Source organism: Macaca fascicularis, chromosome 3 (assembly GCF_037993035.2).
Source record: "Macaca fascicularis isolate 582-1 chromosome 3, T2T-MFA8v1.1".
Classification (NCBI taxonomy): Eukaryota; Metazoa; Chordata; class Mammalia; order Primates; family Cercopithecidae; genus Macaca; species Macaca fascicularis.
Window position 1 is genome coordinate 95,091,874 of NC_088377.1, and position 18,258 is coordinate 95,110,131.

Below are 18,258 nucleotides of genomic sequence, written 5' to 3' on the forward strand. Positions count from 1 at the left end.
TTGGCCTGCCTTGCTAGGTTGGGGAATTTCTCCTGTATAATATCCTGAAGAGTGTTTTCCAACATGGTTCCATTCTCCTGGTCACTTACAGGTACACCAATCAGACATAGATTGGTCTTTTCACATAGTCCCATATTTCTTGGAGGCTTTGTTTATTTCTTTTTACTCTTTTTTCTCTAAACTTCTTGCTTCACATCATTCATGTGATCTTCAGTCACTGATACCCTTTCTTCCAGTTGATCGAATCAGTTATTGAAGCTTGTGTATGCGTCACGTAGTTCTCATGCCATGGTTTTCAGCTCCATCAGGTCATTTAAGGTCTTCTCTATGCTGTTTATTCTAGTTAGCCATTCATCTAATCTTTTTTCAATGTTCAATGTTTTTAGCTTCTTTGTGATGGGTTCGAACTTCTTCCTTTAGCTTGGAGAAGTTTGATCGTGTGAAGCCTTCTTCTCTCAACTCATCAAAGTTATTCTCCATCCAGCTTTGTTCTATTGCTGGCAAGGATCTGCATTCCTTTGGAAGAGAAGAGGTGCTCTGATTTTTAGAATTTTTGGCCTTTCTGCTCTGGTTTCTCCCCATCTTTGTGGTTTTATCTACCTTTGGTCTTGATGATGGTGACGTATATATGGGGTTTTGGTGTGGGTGTCCTTTCTTTTTGTTAGTTTTCCTTCTAACAGTCAGGACCCTCAGTTGCAGGTCTGTTGGAGTTTGCTGGAGGTCCACTCCAGACCCTGTTTTCCTGAGTATCACCAGCGGAGGCTGCAGAACAGCAAATATCGCTGAACAGCAAATGTTGCTGCCTGATCGTTCCTCTGGAAGCTTCATCTCAGAGGGGCACCCGACTGTATGAAGTGTCAGTTGGCCCCTACTGGGAGGTGTCTCCCAGTTAGTCTACTCAGGGGTCAGGGGCCCACTTGAGGAGGCAGTTGTCCATTCTCAGATCTCAGACTCCATGCTGGGAGAACCACTACTCTCTTCAAAGCTGTCAGACAGGTACGTTTAAGTCTACAGAAGTTTCTGCTACCTTTTGTTCAGCTATGCCCTGCCTCCAGAAGGGGAGTCTACAGAGGCAGGCAGGCCTTCTTGAGCTGCAGTGGGCTCCACCCAGTTCGAGCTTCCTAGCCATTTTGTTTACCTACTCGATCCTCAGCAATAGCAGACGCCCCTCCCCCAGCCTCACTGCCGCCTTGCAGTTCGATCTCATACTGCTCTGCTAGCAGTGAGCGAGGCTCCATGGGCACAGGACCCTCTCAGCCAGGCGCAAGATATAATCTCCTGGTATGTCATTTGCTAAGGCCATTGGAAAAGCACAGTATTAGGGTGGAAGTGTCTGTATTTTCCAGGAACCGTCTGTCACACATCTCTTGGCTAGTAAAGGGAATTCCCCAACCCCTTGTGCTTCCTGGGTGAGATGATGCCCCACCCTGCTCTGTGGGCTGCACCCACTGTTGGACAAGCCCCATTGAGATGAACCCAGTACTTCAGTTGGAAATGCAGAAATCACCCATCTTCTGTGTTGCTCACGCTGGTAGCTGTAGACTGGAGCTGTTCCTATTTGGCCATCTTGGAACCTCTCTCCATCCTCTCCTATCTTACATGTTATTACTATCATTTAGTACTCCTGTTACCCCTCACAGCTGCGTGATTATTATTTCTGTTGTCAAATCTTACTTTGATTTATCCACATGTCCCCAATTCCTCCATGTACAATTGGTCTTTGCTGCTCACACCTTCTTTCTTTCAATTTCTTCCTCTGTGAAGTTCATCCTTTGGATTTTCTGTGTGAAGCTTTATTAAATGGTAAATCATTTCCCACTAGCTTTCCTCTGTTGTTTTCTTTCTTTCTTTCTTCATTAATTCAACCAATATTTATTAATCTTCCGAGTGAGAAGCTGGGGATCCAGTAATGAACAAGACAGATAAAGAACCTGTCCTTTTCCTCATGGTGCTTAGAATGTGCTAGACTAGGGAAGTGGTGTGTGGAGGGAAGATAAATGGAAGCCTAGAAACACTACACAGATGTGGGATTGAGCATCTGCATTCTCATACACAGACATGATCACAAAAAGGCAATTTGTGATCATGAATAAGAAATGGTTTTTGGACAGGCACGGTGGCTCACGCCTATAATCCCAACACTTTGGGAGGCCAAGACAGCCAGATCGCTTGAAGTCAGGAATTTGAGACCAGCCAGGCCAACATGGTGAAACCCCATCTCTACTAAAAATACCAAAATCATCCAGATGTGCTGGCATGTGCCTGTAATCCCAGCTACTCAGGAGGCTGAGGCAGAAGAATAGGCTTGAACTGGGGAGGCAGAGGATGCAGTGAGCCAAGATCGCGCCACTGCACTCCAGCCTGGGTGACAGAGCGAGACTGTCTCAGAAGAACAAAAACAAAAAACAGCAAAAAAACAAAACAAGAACAACAAAAGAAATGATTTTTATCTTTCATCTGATTTTTGTATTCTGCATTATTGCTTCTCTGGGATTCAAGTAAAGAACATTTGTAGTAGTTTAGACAGTTCTAAGTTAATGCTACATGAAACTGTTAGACTCTTGTCTTCATATCTCAGTCCCTTAAATCCAATTTCAAAAGATAAAAATTTGCTTTTATTCAGAGTATTCAAACGATATGATCTAGACTCTAAAGTGCTAGCTTGTTTCTTAAAAATGACTTTATGTGGCCGGGCGCAGTGGCTCACACCTGTAATCCCAGCACTTTGGGAGGCCAAGGTGGGTGGATCACGAGGTCAGGTGTTCGAGACTAGCTTGGCCAACATGGTGAAACCCCATCTCTACTAAAAGTAAAAAAATTAGCTGGGCGTGGTGGCACACACCTGTAATCCCAGCTACTTGGGAGCCTGAGGTAGGAGAATCATTGGAACCCAGGAGACGGAGGTTGCTGTGAGCCGAGGTTTCGCCACTGCACTCCAGCCTGGGCAACAGAGCAAGACTCAGTTTCAAAAAAAAGAAAAATTTATGTTCACACCTTGTGTATTTTATTTAGAAAGTATTTTAGCTATAATAAATTATAAAATTGAGATTAATTTATAGGTATACTTTTTAGAATTGTACATTCAGAATTTAAACAACCACATGGGTATGGTTTAGTACTATTATGTCTTACATATAGAAAACTATGATTTTAAATTCTGAGGTAATTTTGTGAAAAACTCACTATATTTTACATGAATTTTGATTGTATACTCTATTATTATTATTTTTTTTTTGCAGTGGGACTCAACTAGGAGGTGTTATTACAGTACTGTGCTTCTTTTTCAACCATGGAGAGGTTTGTTTTCTAGAAAGCAATTTTTAAGAAATAGAAGAGGCTGTAGAGGAACAAGGAAATATACTCATCAAAACAATATATAATTGATTACTACTTATGACTTCACAATATTTTAAAGACCCATGTGTTATAAGTTGATTTTTAAATCATGTTGATTGAAATGTTTAAATAGGTAAAATTTCAAACATGAAATCTCTTGCCTTGTTTTTAGTAAATATATACATATACATATATTCTGCAGAGAAAAGGAAATACTGTACTTCTTGAGTTGAATCATATCGTGCATATTATCTGACTTATTCCCACTAAACTTTATTTGTGGGTGGTGGTAGCCTCACCATACAAGGTATGAAATTTAAATTTACACAAAGTTACTTATCCACATGCCCCATTTACTACATGATGAAGCTGGATTTCCCATTCTATGTCTGTCTGCCTCTAAAACCTCACATATATATTAATTTATATTTTATAAATTATAAAATTAGTTGTATTTTATGAAAACATATATATTATACATATAACATATATATTCAACTTTTTTATTATGGTTAGAATAAGTAACATGAGATCTGCCCTCTTAACATATTTTTTTCTGATTATTGTTTTTTTTTAATACTTTTAAGTTCTAGGGTACATGCGCACAAAGTGCAGGTTTGTTACATATGTATACATGTGCCATGTTGGTCTGCTGTACCCATTAACTCGTCGTTTACATTATGTATATCTCCTAATGCTACCCCTTCTCCCTCCCCCACCCCATGAGAGGCCCCAGTGTGTGATGTTCCCCTTCCTGTGTCCAAGTGTTCTCACTGTTCAATTTCCACCTATGAGTGAGAACATGCGGTGTTTGGTTTTCTGTTCTTGCAATAGTTTGCTGAGAATGATGGTTTCCAGCTCCTTCCATATCCTTACAAAGGACATAAACTCATCTTTTTTTATGGCTGCATAGTATTCCATGGTGTATGTGCCACATTTTCTTAATCCAGTCTGTCAGTGATGGACATTTGGGTTGGTTCCAAGTCTTTGCTATTGTGATTAGTGCCGCAATAAACATGTGTGCATGTGTCTTTATAGCAGCATGATTTATATTCCTTTGGGTATATACCCAGTAATGGCATGGCTGGGTCAAATGGTATTTCTAATTCTGGATCCTTGAGGAATTGCCACACTGTCTTCCACAATGGTTGAACTAGTCTACAGTCCCACCAACAGTGTAAAAGTGTTCCTATTTTGCTACATCCTCCCCAGCACCTGTTGTTTCCTGACTTTTTAATGATCGCCATTCTAACTGGTGTGAGATGTTACCTCATTGTGGTTTTTGATTTGCATTGCTCTGATGGCCAGTGATGATGAGCATTTTTTCATGTGTCTGTTGGCTGCATAAATGTCTTCTTTTGAGAAGTATCTGTTCATATCCCTTGCCCACTTTTTGATGGGGTTGTTTGGTTTTTTCTTGTAAATTTGTTTAAGTTCTTTGTAGATTCTGAATATTAGCCCTTTGTCAGATAGGTAGATTGTAAAATTTTTCTCCCATTCCGTAGGTTGACTATTCACTCTGATGGTAGTTTCTTTTGCTGTGCAGAAGCTCTTTAGTTTAATTAGATTCCATTTGTGAATTTTGGCTTTTGTTGCCATTGTTTTTGGTGTTTTAGTCATGAAGTCCTTGCCCATGCCTATGTCCTAAATGGTATTGCCTAGGTTTTCTTCTAGGGTTTTTATGGTTTTAGGTTTAACATTTAAGTCTCTAATCCATGTTGAATTAATTTTTGTGTAAGATGTAAGGAGGGGATCCAATTTCAGCTTTCTACATATGGCTAGCCAGTTTTCCCAGCACTATTTATTAAATAGGAAATCCTTTCCCCATTTCTTGTTTTTGTCAGGTTTGTCAACATCAGATGGTTGTAGATGTGTGGTATTATGTCTGAGGGCTCTGTTCTTTTCCATTGGTCTGTATCTCTGTTTTGGTACCAGTACCATGCTGTTTTGGTTACTGTAGCCTTGTAGTATAAAGTCAGGTAGTGTGATGCCTCCAGCTTTGTTCTTTTGGCTTAGGATTGTCTTGGCAATGCGGGCTCTTTTTTGGTTCCATATGAACCTTAAAGTAGATTTTTTCCCATTCTGTGAAGAAAGTCATTGGTAGCTTGATGGGGATGGCATTGAATCAATAAATTACCTTGGGCAGTATGGCCATTTCCACAATATTGATTCTTCCTATCCATAAGCATGGAATGTTCCGTTTGTTTGTGTCCTCTTATTTCATTGAGCAGTGGTTTGTAGTTCGCCTTGAAGAGGTCCTTCACATCCCTTGTAAGTTGAATTCCTAGGTATTTTATTTTATTTGAAGCAATTGTGAATTGGAGTTCACTCATGATTTGGCTCTCTATCTGTCTGTTATTGGTGTATAGGAATGCTTGTGATTTTTGCACATTGATTTTGTATCCTGAGATTTTGCTGAAGTTATCAGCTTAAGGAGATTTTGGGCTGAGACGATGGAGTTTTCTAAATATACAATCATGTCATCTGCAAACAGGGAAAATTTGACTTCCTCTTTTCTTAACTGAATACCCCTTATTTCTTTCTCTTGCCTGATTGCCCTGGCCAGAACTTCCAACACTACGTTGAATAGGAGTCATGAGAGAGGGAATCCCTGTCTTGTGCCCGTTTTCAAAAGGAATGCTTCCAGGTTTGCCCATTCTGTATGATATTGGCTGTGAGTTTGTCATAAATAGCTCTTATTATGTTGAAATACGTTCCATCAGTACCAAATTTATTGAGAGCTTTTAGCATGAAGGGCTGTTGAATTTTGTCAAAGACCTTTTCTGCATCTATTGATATAATCATGTGGTGTTTGTCTTTGGTTCTGTTTATATGCTGGATTACATTTATTGATTTGCATATGTTGAACTTGCCTTGCATTCCAGGGGTGAAGCCCAGTTGATCATGGTGGATAAGCTTTTTCATGTGCTACTGGATTCGGTTTGTCAATATTTTATTAAGGATTTTTGCATCAACGTTCATCAGGGATATTGGTCTAAAATTCTCTTTTTTTTGTTGTGTCTCTGCCAGGCTTTGGTATCAGGATGATGCTGGCCTCATAAAATGTGTTTGGGAGGATTCCCTCTTTTTCTATTGATTGGAATAGTTTCAGAAAGAATGGTATCAGCTCCTCCTTGTACCTCTGGTAGAATTTGGCTGTGAATCTGTCTGGTCCTGGACTTTTTTTCGTTGGTAGGCTATTAATTATTGCTTCAATTTCAGAGCCTGTTATTGGTCTATTCAGGGATTCAACTTCTTCCTGGTTTAGTCTTGGGAGGATGTATGTGTCCAGGAATTTATCCATTTCTTCTAGGTTTTCTAGTTTTATTGCATAGAGGTATTTATAGAATTATCTGATGTTAGTTTGTATTTTTGTGGGGTCGGTAGTGATATCCCCTTTATCATTTTTCATTACTTCTATTTGATTCTTCTCTCTTTTCTTCTTTATTTTTCTTGCTAGCAGTCTATCAATGTTGTTGATCTTTTCAAATAACAGCTCCTGGATTCATTGATTGTTTCAAGGGTTTTTTTGTGTCTCTTTCTCCTTCAGTTCTGCTCTGATCTTAGTTATTTCTTGCCTTCTGCTAGCTTTTAAATGTGTTTGCTCTTGTTTCTCTGGTTCTTTTAATTGTGATGTTAGGGTGTCAATTTTAGATATTTCCTGCTTTCTCTTGTGGGCATTTAGTGCTATAAATTTCCCTCTACACACTGCTTTAAATGTGTCCCAGATATTATGGTATGTTGTGTCTTTGTTCTCATTGGTATCAAAGAACATCTTTATTTCTGCCTTCATTTCATTATGTACCCAGTAGTCATTCAGGCGCAGGTTGTTCAGTTTCCATGTAGTTGAGCAGTTTTGAGTGAGTTTCTTAATCCTGAGTTCTAGTTTGATTGCACTGTGGTCTGAGAGACTGTTTGTTATAATTTCTGTTCTTTCACATTTGCTGAGGAGTGCTTTACTTCCAACAATGTGGTCAATTTTGGAATAAGTGCAATGTGGTGCTGAGAAGAATATACATCCTGTTGATATGGGGTGGAGAGTTCTGTAGATGTCAATTAGGTCTGCTTGGTGCGGAGCTGAGTTGAATTCCTGGATATCCTTGTTAACTTTCTATCTTGTTGATCTGTCTGGTGTTGACAGTGTGGTGTTAAAGTTGCCCATTATTACTATGTGGGAGTCTAAGTCTCTATGCAAGTCTCTAAGTGCTTGCTTTTTGAATCTGGGTGCTCCTGTATTGGGTGCATATATATTTAGGATAGTTAGCTCTTCTTGTTGAATTGATCCCTTTACCATTATGTAATGGCCTTCTTTGTCTCTTTTGACCTTTGTTGGTTTAAAGTCTGTTTTATCAGAGACTAGGATTGCAACCCCTGCTTTTTTGTTTGTTTGTTTTCCGCTTGCTTGGTAGATCTTCCTCCATCACTTTATTTTGAGCCTATGCATATCTCTGCACGTGAGATGGGTCTCCTGAATACAGCACACTGATGGGTGTGCTTTGACTCTTTATCCAACTTTCCAGTCTGTGTCTTTTAATTGGAGCATTTAGTCCATTTACATTTAAGCTTAATATTGTTATGTGCTAAGTTGATCCTGTCATTATGATGTTAGATGGTTATTTTGCTCATTAGTTGATGCAGTTTCTTCCTAGCATCGATGGTCTTTACATTTTGGCATGTTTTTGCAGTGGTTGGTACTGGTTGTTCCTTTCCATGTTTAGTGCTTCCTTCAGGAGCTCTTGTAAGGCAGGCCTGGTGGGGATAAAACCTCTCAGCATTTGCTTGTCTGTAAAGGATTTTATTTCTCCTTCACTTATGAAGCTTAGTTTGGCTGGATATGAAATTCTGGGTTGAAAATTCTTTTCTTTAAGAATGTCGAATATTGGCCCCACTCTCTTCTGGCTTGTTGAGTTTCTGCCAAGAGATCCACTGTTCGTCTGATGTGCTTCCCTTTGTGGGTAACCCGACCTTTCTTTCTGGCTGCCCTTAACTTTTTTTCCTTCATTTCAACTTTGGTGAATCTCACAATTATGTGTCTTGGAGTTGCTCTTCTTGAGGAGTATCTTTGTGATGCTCTCTGTATTTCCTGAATTTGAATGTTGGCCTGCCTTGCTAGGTTGGGGAATTTCTCCTGTATAATATCCTGAAGAGTGTTTTCCAACATGATTCCATTCTCCCGGTCACTTTCAGGTATACCAATTAGACGTAGATTTGGTCTTTTCATATCGTCCCATATTTCTTGCAGGCTTTGTACATATCTTTTACTCTTTTTTCTCTAAACTTGTCTTCTCACTTCATTTCATTCATTTGATCTTCAGTCACAGATACCCTTTCTTCCAGTTGATTGAATCGGTTACTGAGGCTTGTGTATGCATCATGTAGTTCTCATGCCATGGTTTTCAGCTCTATCAAGTCATTTAAGGATTTCTCTACATTGGTTATTCTAGTTAGCCATTTGTCTAACCTTTTTTCAATGTTTTTAGCTTCTTTGTGATGGGTTCAAACTTCCTCCTTTAGCTCGGAGAAGTTTGATCATGTGAAGCCTTCTTCTCTTGTCAAAGTCATTCTCCATCCAGCTATGTTCTGTTGCTAGTGAAGAGCTGCATTTCTTTGGAGGGGGTGAGGCGCTCTGATTTTTAGAATTGTCAGCTTTTGTACTCTGTTCCCCATCTTTGTGGTTTTATCTACCTTTGGTCTTTGATAATGGTGACGTACAGATGGGGTTTTAGTGTCGATGTCCTTTCTTTTTGTTAGTTTTCCTTCTAACAGTCAGGACCCCCAGCTGCAAGTCTATTGGAGTTTGCTGGAGGTCCACTCCAGACCCTGTTTGCCTGGGTATTAGCAGCAGAGGCTGCAGCAGAGTGAATAATGCTGAACAGTAAATGTTGCTGCCTGATCATTTCTCTGGAAGCTTCATCTCAGAGGGATACCCAGCCGTGTGAGGTGTCAGTCTGCCCCTCCTTGGGGGTACTTCCTAGTTAGGCTACTCGGGGGTCAGGGACCCACTTGAGGAGGCAGTCTGTCCGTTCTCAGATCTCCAACTCTGTGCTGGGAGAACCACTAGTCTCTTCAAAGCTGTCAGACAGGGACATTTAAATGTACTGAGGTTTCTGCTGCCTTTTGTTTGGCTATGCCCTGTCCCCAGAGGTGGAGTCTACAGAGGCCAGCAGGCCTCCTTGAGCTGTGGTGGGCTCCACCCAGTTCGAGCTTCCAGGCTGCTTTGTTTACCTATTCAAATCTCAGGAATGGCGGGCGCCCCTCCCCAAGCCTTGCTGCTGCCTTGCAGTTAGATCTCAGACTGCTGTGCCAGCAATGAGGGAGGCCCTATGTTCGTGGGACCCTCTATGCCAGGTGCGGGATGTAATCTCCTGGTGTGCCATTTGCTAAGACCCTTGGAAAAGCACAGTATTAGGGTGGGAGTAACCCAATTTTCCAGGTGGTGTGTGTCACAGTTTCCCTTGGCTAGGAACGGGAATTCCCTTACCCCTTGCACTTCCCGGGTGAGGCGATGCCTGCCCTGCTTCAGCTCTCGCTTGGTGGGCTGCACCCACAGTCCTGCACCCACTGTCCAACATGCCCCAGTGAGATGAACCCAGTACCTCAGTTAGAAATGCAGAAATCACCCATCTCCTGAGTCGCTCACTCTGGGAGCTGTAGCCTGGAGCTGTTCCTATTTGGCCATCTTGGAACCTCATTCCAGATTTTTCAGTGTACACTACAGTACTAACACAATGTTGTACAGCAGATCTCTAGAACTTATTCATCTTGTCTAACTGAAACTTGCCTGACAGCAAGGACATGGTTAAGACGCTGCCACCTGCTCCCTCACTTCTTTCTGTTACGTCATGGTGTCTGTTCAGTAATGCAAAATGCTGAATTCAAAATAGACATTAACTTACTAATTCAGCCCAATGAAACATAGTCTACCTAAAAAAGAGCTCATAGAAGCTTATTTCAAATATGATGGATTCATTCAACAAAATATTGAGTACATACCACGTCCATGCTCTGTTAGATGCTGAGGATATGGCAATGAAAAACAGAGAGATTCTGACTATTAGCTCTTGGGAGCAAAATATTTTATGTTATGACACAGGTTACATAGGGTAGAAGTACATTTTTTTTTTCAAGATGGAGTCTTGCTCTGTTTCCCAGCCTGGAGTGCAGTGCAGTGGCGTGATCTCAGCTCACTGCAACCTCTGCCTCCTGGGTTCAAGCAATTCTCCTGCCTCAGCCTCCTGAGTAGCTGGGATTACAGGCATGTGCCACCATGCTCAACTAAATTTTTGTATTTTTAGTAGAGATGGGGTTTCACCATGTTAGCTAGGCTGGTCTTGAACTCCTGACCTCGTGATCCAGCCACCTTGGCCTCCCAGAGTACTGGAGATTACAGGCATGAGCCACCATGCCCGGCCAGGGTAGAAGTACTTTTATCCATTGCTGTTGGGTTAATTTTTAAAAATCAGTTAGATAAAGGAATCATAAAAATTATACATAAAATCCTTATATATATTAATTTTAAGCAAACAAATGCATTGTCATTCAACAATGTGCTGATATAATGACAAAGCTTTTTCTTTGAGTGTGCCAGGAAACTTGGTATAAGTTGACTTTCTTATATGTATCATAATTCCTCTTACAACATTTACAATTTTGGGATCTTGGAAGAGGAGCAATAACTTTTAACACTCTTGGAAAGTAATAAGAGCTCACATTCTTTGTAGAATTTCAGAATTTTTGATGGAAAATTTTTCTAATACTCTGACCCATATGTCTTAGAAGTCATTTTAAAGTTTGTATGAACATTTAATATTTCATTACATGCATCACATTTATGGTTCCCAAATACTTCTAGTTGTTTTTAAAATATATACTTACCCTTTTTTAAGTTACATTTTACAAATTCTGAGGCAATCTTAGCTATTCGAAGTGTGTATTTATATTCATTCAAACTTGTTATGTAGAAACTCTCTTGGTGCTTGCGAATTACCTAGGTGACATTTGTTTAGGTATTTGTCTTGGCATACATATAACCCAAAGCCTAGGATGCCAGGATCATATGCCAGGATCATACCTGCAGGACTGGACTGTGGATCTAGTTGGTCAGTCACAGAATTCTCACAACTCTTATACATACAATCTTATTTGTCCCTTGGGTTTCCTTTTGCTCAGTCTGATATATTTGTTGCTGGTTTCTGGACATGGTAGTTAATTGCTCTCTACTTAATGGCCTCATGTGTTAAGAGAGCTTCAAAAACTGAGAAGCTATGCCAGACACTCAGAAATGGGATATAGTGAGCCTAGTATTAAAATTACTAAAACACACTCACCCCTGGTTTTTAAATATGTTTGTTGTAGTAAACATGATGTAAAGTGGGCATTTTGTTGATTTCAGGCCACCCGTGTGATGTGGACACCACCTCTCCGTGAAAGTTTTTCCTATCCATTCCTTGTACTTCAGATGTATATTTTAACTTTGATTCTCAGGTAACTTTGATTCATAAAACAAAGGCAAATAAATTATAATTTAAGTTTTTAAAAATATACTTCAATTCAGCACTTTGGGAGGCCAAGGTGGGCGGATCACTTGAGGTCAGGAGTTCGAGACCAGCCTGGCCAACATGGTGAAACCTCATCTCTACTAAAATACAAAAATTAGCCAGGCATAGTGGTGTGCATTTGTAATCCCAGCTACTTGGGAGGCTGAGGCAGGAGAATTGCTTGAACCAGGAGGCAGAGGTTGCCGTGAGCTGAGATTGTGCCACTGCACTCCAGCCTGGGCAACAGAGCGAGACCCCCTCTAAAAAAATGTAAATATATATATATTATAGATATATACTTCAATCTATGAAGTTGTAATTACTAAATTTAGACCATTTTTTAGTTATTTTAAAAGTATTGAGTATAGATTTAAGAAAATAATTCAAAATTGCCATGTAAAAATTGCTCTCCCATTTAAGAGTAGGCTACAGGTTTTAAATAACTACATTATGTTTTAAAAAACCAAAAGGTATGTGTTTGTATATAGTTTGCCAAGATTCAAAAGTTTTTGAGAAACAATTACATTTTCAGAGTTTAGGTACTCTGACATTGTTTTCTAACCTGTGATTTTGATGAATGTGTCATGAAAAAAGTGTTCTGTGTGCAAACGAATTTGGGAAATGCGGAGTTAGATGCATAAGGAGTACACATATTCTCTTATTTATGAAGCATTTCTGAACAACCAATGTTTCCAACAGGACAACCAGTTTCATTTCAAAGTTTTTTTTTTTTTTGGATACACTTTTTTTTGTAGGGATTACATTTATAAGCATTTTAGATATTTAAGAGGTCTGAGAAATGAACAAAAAAACCCCGTAAGTGGTAGTAGTATAAATAGCCTTATCAGAGAAATAAGTTTGATAGAATACTAATGAGAACTCTCACTGAATGAAATAATGATCACTATCTCCTCCAAACTCCCAGAGGACCCCATTCTTCACCTACTAGTCCCTGGCAGATTCTGCCGTATATAAAACTCATTTGTTTGTCTTCCTTGTTTTTTAAAACAGTAAATTTATGAATCATCCACACATACATAAATTTTTATTTATTTATTTAGAGATGAAGTCTTGCTCTGTCACCCAGGTTGGAGTGCAGTGGCACAATCGGCTCACTGCAACCTCTGCTTCCCGGGTTCAAGCGATTCTCCTGCCTTAGCCTCCCAAGTAGCTGGGATTACAGGTGCACACCACCACCCCCAGCTAATTTTTGTATTTTTAGTAGAGGCAGGGTTTTACCATGTTGGCCAGGCTGGTCTCAAACTCCTGACCTCAAGTGATCCGCCCGCTTCGGCCTCCCAAAGTGCTGGGATTACAGGCGTGAGCCACTGTGCCCAGCCAGTTATATGTATTTAAAAGTACCACTGGTGCACACATCCATGCAAATATTTGTGGCACTCATATAAAGCTAATTGAAGAGTGGTAAATAGTAGTGTACTGGGGTGGCACAAACCTTGAGAATGGAGCAGGCTAACTTCTGATTTCTTACCAACCTGACGAGTATATTCTGGGGTTGAATTTGGATTTAGGAACCTCCTCCTCATTCAGATTTCTGTATCTTTGCTGTACACTTTGCCTTCTCTCAAAGATTAGGTGATGGAAGCTGCCCATTCTTCATCACCCTTTGCTATTCACTCCCAGTTTATTTTCTAGGAAGGTGGGTTATTTTTATTTTTTTGAAGTAATATCAGTCTGGTCAGTCAGGGGTTTCATGGAATAAAATGTCTTAATTAGAATATTTAGGGTTGTATCATTGAGGGCATGTGCTATATACTCTGTATCTTAGTCAAAAGTAATTTTTGTTTGAAAAATTTAAGATTACAAAGTACATAATGAGTATTTTATGATAACAGTAAACAATATGAACATTTAGAATTTTGTTTTTGAAAATTTATATACGATTGTACAAAGATTCATCAAAATCCAACATAGCATTTATAAAAGGAACAGTTACAGTTTTATTATTTATATAAAACATTTGTGTTTCTTTTTTCATGTCTAAAAGTTATTGTAATTCTCTGTGGTAAAAGATACTGGTTCCCAATACATATCAGTAATGGAGAATGGACAATTTAAACTTCCACACACTTCAACTGAATTCTAGAATGATTTTTTAATTTTTTAAGATTCCTTTTCCTCAAATTTTTCCCATAGTTGTTAACTTATTACTTTGTCAGCACTTAACATTTCTCTTCAATGTATTTTGAAACATAAAAGTGGTGGTATATAAAGTTGTTGCTGCACATACAGGAGAAGCATGTTGAGGTGTGCAGGGGCAGTGCCATGTCCTATTTTCTGACCTCCTTGCTGGAGTATTAAATTTCTAATGTCATGCGTATGTAGAGGAAGATGAGCTTTTGTATTTAAAATATTTAGTGGGAAATTACGATGTTATTTTTAAAACTCTAATTTTGATTGCTTCATGCAAGGCATGAAGTATTTCAAGTTCTTTTTAGTATGCTTTAAAAAGTTAACTATATTTTGTTGTATTATAGTAAAGGTAATGGAATAATTTAGATTTTATCATTTTGCAATTAGTCTTTCTTTTTAATGACAGCCTGTTTTTAGGGTGAAACTTATTGGTATCAATTCTCTCTATTAAGGACCTCGAGCAATGATAGAAGGCCCTTCATTGCACTCTGTCTTTCCAATGTGGCTTTTATGCTTCCCTGGCAATTTGCTCAGTTTATACTTTTTACACAGGTAAGATGATTTTTTAAATTAATTTTTATTTTTATTTTAAGTTCTGGAGTACATGTGTGGGATGTACAGGTTTGTTACATAGGTAAATGTATGCCATGGTGGTTTTTGCACCTATCAACCCATTACCTAGGTATTAAGCCCAGCATGCATTAGCTGTTTTTCCTAATGCTCTCCCCACCCCATCCCCCGACAGGCCCCAGCATGTGTTGTTCCCCACCCTGTGTCCATGTATTCTCATTGTTCGCAACCACTTATAAGTGAGAACATGTGGTGTTTGGTTTTCTGTTCCTGTTGCTGAGGCTAATGGCCTCCAGCTCCATTCATGTCCCTGCAAAGGACCTGATCTCGTTCCTTTTTATGGCTGCATAGTATTCCATGGTGTATATGTACCATATTTTCTTTATCCAGTCTGTTACTGATGGGCATTTGTGTTAATTCCATGTCTTTGCTATTATCAATAGTGCTGCAACAAACACATGTATCTTTGTAATAGAATGATTTATATTCCTTTGGATATATTAATTAAGTTGAATGCAAGATGTCCTTGGTTGTTTCCATAGAAATTTTTAAATATGGTTACATTTATGCCCTAAAAGATTTTCAAAATAGGGAATAAAGTTTACATAAAGGTATGATTTTTATGAAATAATATAATTCCACATTCTTTTACTGTATTAGTTAGTTTGACAGGTTTTAAGGCTCAACATGTGAAAGAGTTTTTCTATTATTTTTATTCACAAATGTTATTTTTGGTGTTTGAGATAATATCTGTATATATCTACCTATAGATTTTCCTTTTGTCCTGGTGATCATTCTGGGTGCCAAGCTACACAGCATTCTAAGGGCCAATCCTACTCTTCACAGCAGGACGTTCTGCTTCTAATCCAGCTAAATGTTGGCTGTTTTGTCTGTGGTGCAGAATTTTACCTGGCACCATTTCTGCGAGCTTTAGTCATAAAGCTCATCATTGCTTAAGGGAGCTGAGCCCATATCCTGTTTCTAAAGCAGCTACGTAACTAGTACCAAGAAACTGAACTGGGGAAGCAGAGAGTAAATGGAGAATTTTGAGGAAATTTCATGATACTAAGATTTTCCATCAGAGCTCCTTCCTGCATAATAAATACTGATGATAATAATAATACTCTATATTGGAAGTGAGAAATTCTGCCAAGAGTCTCTTGCTGCCAATAGCCTACAAAGAATGAAATTATAACCCCAGCTTAGTTGGTGCTGCATGTTTAAAGTATTCCCTCCGCTTTACTTCATAATAGTTGGCTCCTTTCAGGTTATAACATGGACATTATTCTATGGTTTTCATTATTTGCAAATGCCAACAGAGTAGAATCGATTTTTAATGAGCAGCACTTCATTGCAAGCACATTTATTAATCCAGTGGTACTGATGAAACTAAGCAGCTCTTTGGGGCCAGGCACGATGGCTCATGCCTGTAATCCCAGAACTTTGGGAGGCTGAGGCGGGTAGATCGTGAGGTCAGGAGTTCAAGATCATCCTGGCCAAGATGGTGAAACCACGTCTCTACTAAAAATACAAAAAAATTAGCCGGGCATGGTGGCAGGCTCCTGTAATCTCAGCTTGGGAGGCTGAGGCAGAGAATTGCTTGAACCTGGGAGGTAGATGTTGCAGTGGGCTGAGATCGCGCCACTGCACTCCATCCTGGGTGACAGAGTGAGACTCAGTTCCAAAAAAAAAAAAAAAAGCTCTTTGGGTAAGTTTGATATTGCTGTAATGATTTTCTAGCCATTCTCTGGATATATACTAGGCTTTTATTTTTCTTTACTAATGTATATAGTTTTGTTTGTATTTGTACGTTTCATGCTTACAGAGGGATAATTCAATGTTATCTTCTGGGTGTACTTTAAGATTTTATTCTTAATTGTGTGTTTCATAGGTTAAGGTTAAACTTAGTTCATTGTGCCACCACATCTGGCTAATTTTTTAATTTTTTGTAGAGATGAGGTAGCACCATCTTGCCCAGGCTGCTCTTGAACTCCTGGGCTCAAGCAGTCCTCCTATCTGGGCTTCCAAAATGCTGGGATTATAGGCGTGAGCCACCATGGCTAGCCCAATTTTTTTTATGACTTCTGTGCTCTCCTGGAATTTTCAATCCTATCAGTTATTTCCTTGAACATTTGAAGCATAGTTTAAAGACATATCTGATTGCACCAGACAAGTGTTTGAGTGATCTCCAAGCTAAGAATAGTTTTTATATATTTAAAGGGATATAGAACAAAAATAGAAAAAGAATATACAAGAGACTGTATGCGACCAACAAAGCATAACATATTTATTATCTGGCATTTTATATAACAAATGTGCTGATCCCTGATATAAATCTTTTCTGAATCTGTTTCTGTTGTGTTAGTGATAGTGTCTTATCTTCATCTATGCTGGGTTATTTTTGATTTGGTGCTGGACATTATACATCAAAAATTGGAGAGGCAAGTCAAAAGAACTAATTAATCTTGAACCACCTTCATGCAATCAGATTGAGATGATCCATAGATGGATTTCAGTCTTTCTGAGGGCTGCTTGATTTCTGGTTCACTATTATAGTATGGCCCTTTGAAACCCCAAACTAAAGCACCCTTCTTGGTGCACTCTGACTGCTGAATCTGCTGAAATGCCTGCTCAGCTTGCTGGTCTCCCAGCTGCCTCTCAGCTGGCAGGCATCTGCCTCTGTTGAAATTGGCAGATACCTCTGGGAGAAAAGTGGCCCAAAACATCATGCTCATCGCTATAGATTGCCATCTATCTTTTTAATTCCTCACTTGCTTTGTTAATAATCTGTGGCATTTATACATATTTTAAAAATATTTTTATTTATATATTTATATTTTTCCTACACATTCTAGTTCTTAGTGGGAAGGTTGGTTCAAATTCCTTTGCTTACCATTATTAGAAATGTAGCCCTCCTCTTATATTTACTTTGCCTATGAATAGTAAAGTGTTAGTTTTCTATACTTTTTTTCACTTTTGCTTTTTTGTATTATTTCAGATAGCATCATTATTTCCCATGTATGTTGTGGGATACATTGAACCAAGCAAATTTCAGAAGATCATTTATGTGAACATGGTAACATTTTTAATATATATAAGTCAAATGTTAAGATAGGTTCTCAGAGTTTATAAAATCGAAGTGATTCTGTTTTATAGGGTACCACCTCTTTGGTAATATTTAATACATATGATACTGGTGATATCCAGAAGGAAAACTGGAAATGTATATTATAGATGTCATATTATAATAGATTATACTTTCAACTTGACTATAGATGTGTTTTATTCTCTAAAACATTTGTTTTATTTATTATTATTATTACTACTTTTAAAACTGCCTTTTCTTTCTCAGACATGAGATTTTAGCATTTTGCCTGAATGACACTCTAACTGAAATTTTATATTCTTGCAATTTTGTTTTTGGCTTAGGTCCCAAACATAGCTTCCTTAAAAATATAAAAAGTTAGTAAAGCTTCATAAATAATAGAAGTTCTGAAGTCTAACAAAAATAAGATTAGTAAAACTAGTATTTATAACTAAGTCTTTCTTGGTATATTACTCTATTGTTAAAACAATAGAAATCATAGACTTATTTTTCATTGTTCCAAGTAGCAGATGGAGAAAAAGTGAAATTCTGCCAGATAGAGTTTATAGTCTTGAATTT

At 38.6% G+C, this 18,258-nt stretch overlaps 1 protein-coding gene across 3 annotated transcripts in view; it reads left to right on the forward strand.

Annotated features, from left to right (window-relative positions):
* Nucleotides 1–18,258, forward strand: part of LOC101926462 (probable C-mannosyltransferase DPY19L2) — a 118,261-nt gene that overhangs the window by 41,418 nt on the left and 58,585 nt on the right. For 2 of the 3 annotated variants that reach the window (XM_074036586.1, XM_074036587.1), the window contains exons 7-8: nucleotides 14,477–14,576; nucleotides 17,593–17,670. In XM_074036586.1, the coding sequence (XP_073892687.1) occupies nucleotides 14,477–14,576; nucleotides 17,593–17,670 (178 nt within the window). Of the gene's footprint in view, nucleotides 1–3,239; nucleotides 3,298–11,728; nucleotides 11,821–14,476; nucleotides 14,577–17,592; nucleotides 17,671–18,258 lie in introns of all 3 variants that reach the window. The other variant, XM_065542142.2, reaches the window with a different exon arrangement.